Source organism: Bos taurus, chromosome 5, assembly GCF_002263795.3.
Source record: "Bos taurus isolate L1 Dominette 01449 registration number 42190680 breed Hereford chromosome 5, ARS-UCD2.0, whole genome shotgun sequence".
In the NCBI taxonomy this organism is placed as follows: domain Eukaryota; kingdom Metazoa; phylum Chordata; class Mammalia; order Artiodactyla; family Bovidae; genus Bos; species Bos taurus.
The window spans coordinates 93,696,715-93,706,419 of record NC_037332.1 but is presented as its reverse complement, the minus strand read 5'-3'; the positions used below and the strand labels follow the sequence as shown (position 1 = coordinate 93,706,419).

Genomic DNA, 9,705 nt, shown 5'->3' with positions numbered 1-9,705 from the left:
GAAAAGAAATGCAAAAAAGCAAAATGGCTGTCTGGGGAGGCCTTACAAATAGCTGTGAAAAGAAGAGAAGTGAAAAGCAAAGGAGAAAAGGAAAGATATAAGCATCTGAATGCAGAGTTCCAAAGAATAGCAAGAAGAGATAAGAAAGCCTTCCTCAGTGATCAATGCAATGAAATAGAGTAAAACAACAGAATGGGAAAGACTAGAGATCTCTTCAAGAAAATTAGAGATACAAAGGGAACATTTCATGCAAAGATGGGCTCATTAAAGGACAGAAATGGTATGGACCTAACAGAAGCAGAAGATATTAAGAAGAGGTGGCAAGAATACACAGAAGAACTGTACAAAAAAGATCTTCATGACCCAGATAATCATGATGGTGTGAACACTCATCTAGAGCCAGACATCCTGGAATGTGAAGTCAAGTGGGCCTTAGAAAGCATCACTGTGAACAAAGCTAGTGGAGGTGATGGAATTCCAGTTGAGCTATTTCAAATCCTGAAGGATGATGCTGTGAAAGTGCTGCACTCAATATGCCAGCAAATTTGGAAAACTGAGCAGTGGCCACAGGACTGGAAAAGGTCAGTTTTCATTCCAATCCCAAAGAAAGGCAATGCCAAAGAATGTTCAAACTACTGCACAATTGCAATCATCTCACATGCTAGTAACATAATGCTCAAAATTCTCCAAGTCAGGCTTCAGCAATACGTGAACTATGAACTTTCTGATGTTCAAGCTGGTTTTAGAAAAGGCAGAGGAACCAGAGATCAAATTGCCAACATCTGCTGGATCATGAAAACAGCAAGAGAGTTCCAGAAAAACATCTATTTCTGCTTTATTGACTATGCCAAAGCCTTTGACTGTGTGGATCACAATCAACTGTGGAAAATTCTTCAAGAGATGGGAATACCAGACCACCTGATCTGCCTCTTGAGAAATCTGTATGCAGGTCAGGAAGCAACAGTTAGAACAGGACATGGAACAACAGACAGGTTCCAAATAGGAAAAGGAGTACGTCAAGGCTGTATATTGTCACCCTGCTTATTTAACTTATATGCAGAATACATCATGAGAAACGCTGGACTGGAAGAAACACAAGCTGGAATCAAGATTGCTGGGAGAAATATCAATAACCTCAGATATGCAGATGACACCACCCTTATGGCAGAAAGTGAAGAGAAACTCAAAAGCCTCTTGATGAAGGTGAAAGTGGAGAGTGAAAAGGTTGGCTTAAAGCTCAACATTCAGAAAACGAAGATCATGGCATCTAGTCCCATCATTTCATGGGAAATAGATGGGGAAACAGTGGAAATAGTGTCAGACTTTATTTTTCTGGGCTCCAAAATCACTGCAGATGATAACTGCAGCCATGAAATTAAAAGACACTTACTACTTGGAAGGAAAGTTATGACCAACCTAGATAGCATATTCAAAAGCAGAGACATTACTTTGCCAACAAAGGTCCGTCTAGTCAAGGCTATGGTTTTTCCTGTGGTCATGTATGGATGTGAGAGTTGGACTGTCAAGAAGGCTGAGCACCGAAGAATTGATGCTTTTGAACTGTGGTGTTGGAGAAGACTCTTGAGAGTTCCTTGGACTGCAAGGGGATCCAACCAGTCCATTCTGAAGGAGATCAGCCCTGGGATTTCGGCTTGGACTGCAAGGGGATCCAACCAGTCCATTCTGAAGGAGATCAGCCCTGGGATTTCTTTGGAGGGAATGATGCTGAAGCTGAAACTCCAGTCCTTTGGCCACCTCATGCGAAGAGTTGACTCATGGGAAAAGATTCTGATGCTGGGAGGGATTGGGGGCAGGAGGAGAAGGGGACGACAGAGGATGAGATGGCTGGATGGCATCACTGACTCGATGGACGTGAGTCTGAGTGAACTCCGGGAGTTGGTGATGGACAGGGAGGCCTGGCGTGCTGCGATTCATGTGGTCGCAAAGAGTCGGACACAACTGAGGGACTGAACTGAACTGATCTGAAGGTCTCTGAGTAGACTTGTGACAATGTATCACTTGGGGAAAAGATCTTGGCTGTCAAATAGTATCGATTAGACCATAGACAATGGATGCTAGACCGTAGACCATAGTCCACCTCAGTTGAACACACAGCCGGATACAGGGAGGAAGATAGATACGGAGAGAGAGAATGAATTTGTGTATGTATGAGAGACAGATAGGCAGAGTGAGACAGAGAGACTGGGTCTTGTCATCACAGTGCTCCGTTATCTTTGACACTTTTACTAAATTTACTGGAGGAATCCCAGGAATGTCCATATAGAGGCTAAGGAAGTGGAGACTAGTTGGCCTAAGGTTCCATCTTGATCTAACAATGACTGTCAATTGAGGAACAGACAGCTTAAATGATAGATTAAGGAAAACTCCAAAAGGATCCCTACAACAATTTCCACAGAGCCTGAAATTCTGCCCTTAGAGTCATGCCTTTGGATTTAAGCAGAAGAGCAATAATTATTCACAAAAGAGAGGGAGGGGCAGTCCCTGGGGTTAAGAGTTGATGTTGTTTGCATCCAACACTTACTGATGGAAGAAGTCCTATTCTTTTGTGCTGGGACAGAAGATACTGAAATGCCTTGGGCCAAGGCACTGTCTTCCCTGGAATTGCCCTGATAATATATAAAAATCTATTGTAGGCAACAACTCTAGTGAGGGGCAGTTCCATATAAAGGGCTTGCCTCTGGAGTTTGTAATCAGGCTCCCTAGGTCCAAATTTTCACTCAGTCCATGCTGCTTGTACAACCTTTGTAAAGTTATTAACTCCTCTGTGTTTCATGTTTTGTATTTGTAAAATGGGATTTACCATTGTACTTTCAGAGTATTTATTGTGATGACCAAATGCTTGTGCACATGCTCAGTCGCTTCAGTCCTGTCTGATTCTTTGTGATCCTTTGGATGGAAGCCTTCCAAGCTTCTCTGTCCATGAGATTCTCCAGGCAGGAATTCTGGAATGGGTTGCCATGCCCTCCTCCAGGGGATCATCCCAACCTAAGGATCGAACCCACCTCTCTTATATCTCCTGCATTGGCAGGTAGGTTCTTTACCACTAACGCTACCTGGGAAGCTAATGATTAAATGAATTAATATTAAAAAACACACACACAAACACAACAGAGCCTTGTATTTAGCAGTACTACAGGAGTCTTCACCATTATTAATAATATTTTGGAGGGTAAATTTGCTTTCCTTAACCTGTTCTTTCCTAAGGCCTTTGGAATTGACTATAGCACATCTGGGGGCATTTTGTTGCAAAGGGAAGGAAAGGATGTTTTGAACCCAAGACCCTCTTTCTCAACCCCAGGGTGTTCAGTCTGGGGGCGTCTTTTCAGTGCAGTGGTCCTAAAAGCCTAAGATCCACACAAAGATAGTGGCTGGCTCCATAGAGGGAGCTAAGGGCTGGGCAAGAGATGTTAGAACAATGCTGTTCTGGGTAACCATTCTGTCAGAGTCTCTAACCCCAGTGGGGCTTCCCAGGTGGCTCCATGGTAAAGAATCTGTCTGCCAATACAGGAGACATGAGTTCAATCCCTGGGTTAGGAAGATCCCTTGGAGAAGGAAATGGCAACACAATCCAGTATTCCTGCTTGGAAAATCCCATAGATAGAGGAGCCTGGAGGGCTACAGTCCACGGGGTCACAAAAGAGTTGGACACGACTTAGCTACTAAACAACAGCGGACCCTTATGTGGTCTTTCCTTTCATTCTTGTTCCCTTTGGGATGATGTGGAGAGTGTTTCACCCAAGTGGCTGGGAATCATCTGCTGTTGGTGACTATTATGAGTGTCTTTTGTAGAAGGGGCTGGCACTTTAAAAACAGACAGACCAAGTGCACATCTTGAGACATCCACTATCTCTGTGACTCGATTATTCGCAATGTCTCAGAGCTGCAATGTCTCCTGTACGAAACGGGCTTGCCAAAATGTGTCTATTTCCCAGGGCGGTGCCAACCAAATGTGATGATACATGTGACAGCAGCTTGTAAACTGTAAAGGGTGACACAGATATGAGTTGTTATTATGAGTGGTTCCTCTAATTTCCCTGTTCTCTACAAGCAGACCTGAATGTTAGCAGCACCTGCGTGCTGTCATCACTCAGCTGTTGATTTCATTTAAGGACCTTGTTTATAAGTCTGTGGCTGGTGATTGTATGTCAGCTTTTCTAGCAGTGGTGATGGGCTATGCCCACCACCGGACTGGTTCAAGGTGCTAAGGCTGAAGCTGTTTTGTCATACAGCAAAGGGATACTGTGGTTTTTAGGAGTCTCCCTCCTTCAATTTGTAAATCATGTAATATTAATAGGAAGCATTTTGGAATCATGAGCTGTTTTTTGGTGATACTGTTACTCTGATAGTCGATAAAACACTTTCAGAAACCAAGAGAATTAGATTTTGGCCAGGGTGGAATGAATGCTATAAATCAAGATTACCTAAAAGGGATATGAGGAAGTATTAAGCTGAGTCCAAGAGATAATGAGGGGAGGGACTTCCCTGGTAGTCCAGTGGCTAAGACTTAAGGGGCCCAGGTTCAATCCCTGGCAGGGCAACTAGACTCCACATACCGCAACTAAAAATCTGGCATGATGCAACTAAAAACATCACGGGTGAAGCAACTAATACCTGATTGATTAATTAATTAACAATTAATTAATAAAAAAGAGAGAGACAATGAGGGGAAATATCCAAGAAGCTTGAAAAAGTTCACCAGCTTCCAGGAGCAGATTTCTAACTGTTATCTAAAAAGTCACTCTGATGGGAACATTTTCACTGGCAGATTCACATCATAAGACAGTGGTTTTCTTAATTTTGTATACAGTTCAATGCAGGGACTTTTGGCTGCATTGGATTGAAGTGTTACAAGAAGAAAAGAAAGAGGAAAGAGATGTAGCTGTCAGTTGTGGACAGTCAGCTGTTGTCAGATGTGTGCTCTGCAGGTCACAGGAAACATTTTCAAGTACCTCATCTTTCAGGTCTCGGTGGTGGACAGAAATAAAGCACAGACGGTGATTCTTAGGAAAGACTTCATCTTCCCGATGTTTTACAGCTGAAAAATGGAGCAAACGAGTGTCTGAGTTCAGACCCTTGGCAACAAGTGACTGGGAGTCAGTGCAACACTGCGGGGACACAGAACTTTGCCTGCCACTGAGCATATTACTGGAGAAATACTGTACAGAACCCAGCAGGCTTCTGCAAACAACACATCCCTTTAAGTTAATTGGTGTTATAGAGAAGCTGAAATGCTCTGCTTATTTACAAAGCTACAGATTTATGTAAAGCAAAACCAATTACACTTAATGCCTAAACTATTCCAGGTGCTCAGTGATAATGTTGCTAAGCACTAGACAAGAAACTAGTGTGTGAATGCCTCCTGTTTCCAATGCAAGTGTGTGTAGTCCCTGCAATTTAGCTAATCACGAGTGTCATCCCCAGTGTGAGAATTCTAAGCTCTTTTGGTGTTTGCTTGGGGTCATCTTTATAATTCTGTAGATCTTTTTTTATCGCTAATGACGAGTGAAAGCATAATGAGCACTTTTTCCTATCATGATGTAGAAATTAAGGAGACAAAGGCAAATTTGGGAGGGGTGGACAACAAAATAAAGCAAACCCTATTTCTAACAGTGAGAGGGACTGTTGGAGCTTCTGACTTGTTCTGAGATGAGGTGTGTTTAAAGGTTTTTTGATCTTTGGAGCATTGATTAAACCCAAATCACAAACTCAGCATTTAACCTTTTACAACAAAGAAATTTTCTAAGGCAGATCAGGGATCGGCCTCACTGTTTCATCAGAGAACAAATGCCAAAAAAAAAAAAAAGAAGGATTCGAAAAAGTTACAGGGCAAGAATTTTTGTCTGTAAGGGTTTGTCTTTTCACTGTCCTCAGAACAAACAAATGAAAAATAGTTTGAGTAAGAGAAACACCTGGTGCTTTACAGCTGCTCTTTTGCAATTAAAAATGCATATCACACCTCATCAAGATGTATAAATCTTTTATTCTGCAGATCTAAAATGTTTTAGATATACACAAGGGAGGTGCTTTAATTGAAGAATCATTTCCAATCAACTGATAAAACCCACCTCTCCTATCCAGCTTGAACTGTCCCAGAAAAGAGTGGTGCTCAGATTTTAGAGAGCATAAGAATGATTTGGGTGGGTTTGTCAGAACTGCCAATTCCTGGGAAAAGTTTTGCCTTAAAGCAGTCTGTGGTTGGGACCAGAAAGATCTGCCTAAAACTGGGGGTCCTCACAAAATGTTGATAAACACTGCTACAAAGATTTGGGACCCTAGTTGTATTTTTTTAATGAATTTTTTCACATTTATTTGCTTATAATGGTAAAATCTCTTTTGGAAAACAGTTTTCTGAATGCATCTGAACTGGTACCAGTGGAGACCAGGTTAGGGAATCTCTTTAAGTATCTTTGATTTGATCACTTGCCCTTCCCCCAACACTCATTTAACCTCCTTAATTTTCTTCTTTTCTTTAATCTAAATAATTCCACCACTTATATTTATTTTACAATTTCTTCAGTATGTGAATATTCACTTTTGGGCGAAGGATCTCTATTTTAGTAATGCTGTTTTTTAAAAAATTTTTTTTAAGATTTTTTTTTTAATGTGGACCATTTTTTAAAAGTCTTTATTAAATTTGTTACAATATTGCTTGTGTTTTGGCTTTTTGGCTGTGGCTGGGATCTTACTTAGCTCCTCAACCAGGGATCAAAGCTGCACCCCCTGCAATGGAAGGCAAAGTCTTAATCACTGGACCCAGTAATGCTGCTGTTTAATTCAGAGAAAGTTTCCTTCACTCATAACTTGATAGTGTAAGAGCAAGATGAAGTACAGTAAAACTATATAGGCTTATTATTTATGTATAATATATAGGTTATTTGTGTTTAGATTTGTTATTTACTCTGACATAAACTGTGTCTGATTATTATGCCTGGCATGTAATAAGGGCTCAATAAATGTACTGAAGGGAAGAATATTGACATACTATTATTTCAATTCTAAGGACTTAAAACTATGACAACTAAGAAGTGTCATATACATTGCTTTAAACGGCTGAACCATTAAAGTACACAGATAGCGTCCATAAGGCCACTCTCATACCAATACATATTAGCTCTTAAACTAAAAGGCATAGCGTCCAGCTGAAGAAGACAGTGAATACTCCGCTCATATGATGGGTTGAGTCGAATAGTTTCACAGGGCTGTTTCCTAAAGATCAATACTTGAAGAAAATTCCAGTGTACTGCCGTAAAATTTCAAAGACTTTTCCTGGAGGGGAAGGGTTTCTTTGAGATTACTTCCACTGGTGTTCTGGGCATTAAAATGATTTAGATTACAATACCTAAAAAAGAAAGAAAGAAAGGTTTTTTTTTAAGACCAGATGTAGATGACTTGATAAATCATTTGCTTTCTCCCCGTGCTTGTCTCTCTTTTATTACAGTCCCATAGATACTGGCACAACGGTGATGATTATTTAAGAGCCCTGCTCCCCAGAAGACTCTGGATAAAACGACAAAGGGAGTTTTAGGACATGTGACCGTGTCTCACAAGGACCTTTAGGTGGTGCTGTTTTACAGTCTTCCATGAGTCTGATGGTGAGAAACGTGGAAGTCTGGAATTATCAACTTTGTACATTTAATGGCGGCAGGATTGGAAAGATTTACTTCAGTCGTGTCCGACTCTCTGTAACCTTACGGTCTGTAGTCCACTAGGCTCCTCTGTCCATGAGATTTCTCAGGCAAGAATCCTGGAGTGGGTTGCCATTTCCTTCTCCAGGGGATCTTCCTGACCCAAGGATCGAACTCATGTCTCTTATGTCTCCTGCATTGGCAGGTGGGTTCTTTACCACTAATGCCACTTTAGAGTGGTCAGATGCACTAGGGGTTTTTAAATTTAGCGCTGAGACTGTGTGGAAAACACCACTATTGAAGAAGAAATCTACAAATGTGTTTCTAAACTGTGTCCCCTTATCCCTGACTTATGCAAAATCTGGATTCCCCATCTTCTAAATGCCAGACAGTAAGCCAGGGCCTGGTACTCACCCTAACTTACCAAATTCTCACTACAACCTGGGAAGGATGGAACCATTCCCATTTCATAGGCAAAAAAGACTGATGTTTTAAGAGGTTACATAACTTGCTTAGGTTCACAGGAGTAAGAGTTGACAGAGCTTGGGTTTGAAACCAGAACTCTCTGAGTCCTGACCGTTTTCCTCTATAGCATGCTGCCTCTGAAGACCAATTGTTTCTTCAACATTTCGAAGAGGCTCTAGGAGGAGAGGAATTTCAGGCTGTTTTATTCACTGCTGTATGCTACTGCTTTGACCAGTGCCTGGTACATGTTGTTGTTTAGTCGTTAAGTCATGCTCGATCCTTTTAGGAACCCATGGACCGTAGCCAGCCAGGCTCCTGTCTATGGGATTTCCCAGGCAAGAATATTGGAGCGGGCTGCCATTTCCTCCTCCAGGGTACATATCAGATGTCCAATAAATATTGGTTGAATGAACAAATGAATAAGAACCATAAGTTCAATTTTATCAAAGAGACATAAGTCTCCAAGGTTAGGCTTTTTTTTAATTTGTGAAGGTTTCTGATGCTAACTTTGCCTTCTTTCCCTTCTCAACATTGCTAAAAATACCTGTAAGAAAAGGATATGCTTTGAATAACTAGTCCTTTGTCTCTGATTTAGGTCTCTTTTGCTAATTGTTACAGGTTATGTAACAAAAGATTACTGGTATCATTAAATTAAGCACAATGATATTAACTTTATGTGTTTTACAATATTAGAGGGATGATGGTGTCAAGTTGTAATAATAATTACCCTTCTATTTTCCCCCGCTATAAACATGTGTGCGTGCACTCTAAGTCAGTTCAGTCATGTCCAACTCTGCGACCCCATGGACTGTAGCCTGCCAGGCTCCTCTGTCCATGGGATTCTCCAGGCAAGAATACTGGAGTGGGTTACCATGCCTTCCTCCAGGGGATCTTCTCAACCCAGGGACTGATCCTGTGTCTTTTATGTCTCCTGCATTGGCAGGGGAGTTCTTTACCACTAGTGCCATCTGGGAAGCCCAATAAACATCTATAATATCCTTTATTAATGTCTTAGCATCTGATGTAGGATGCATATTTATATTAAGGTCTATAGCAATATTCCTATAATACTTTCCAGCAAGGGAAAACATTTCATCCACCTACTTCCTTCAGCCCCAACCTGGAGAGCCTCAGGTGTTTGTCACTATTTCAGATGTGATTGATCAGATCAGATCAGTCGCTCAGTGGTGTCCGACTCTTTGCAACGCCATGAATCACAGCACGCCAGGCCTCCCTGTCCATCACCAACTCCTGGAGTTCACTCAGACTCACGTCCATCGAGTCAGTGATGCCATCCAGCCATCTCATCCTCTATCATCCCCTTCTCCTCATGCCCCCAATCCCTACCAGAATCAGAGTCTTTTCTAATGAGTCAACTCTTCGCATGAGGTGGCCAAAGTACTGGAGTTTCAGCTTCAGCATCATTCCTTCCAAAGAAATCCCAGGGCTGATCTCCTTCAGAATGGACTGGTTGGATCTCCTTGCAGTCCAAGGGACTCTCAAGAGTCTTCTCCAACACCACAGTTCAAAAGCATCAATTCTTTGGTGCTCAGCCTTCTTCACAGTCCAACTCTCACACCCATACATGACCACA

General features: G+C 41.7%; 1 protein-coding gene across 1 annotated transcript in view; it reads right to left on the bottom strand.

The window, feature by feature from the left end:
- Positions 1-7,212: 7,212 nt before the first annotated feature.
- The window catches only part of SLC15A5 (solute carrier family 15 member 5), a 97,014-nt gene continuing 94,521 nt past the window's right edge, over positions 7,213-9,705 (bottom strand). The window contains 1 exon segment of the mRNA XM_003586109.1: positions 7,213-7,360. Within this exon segment, the coding sequence (XP_003586157.1) occupies positions 7,213-7,360 (148 nt within the window).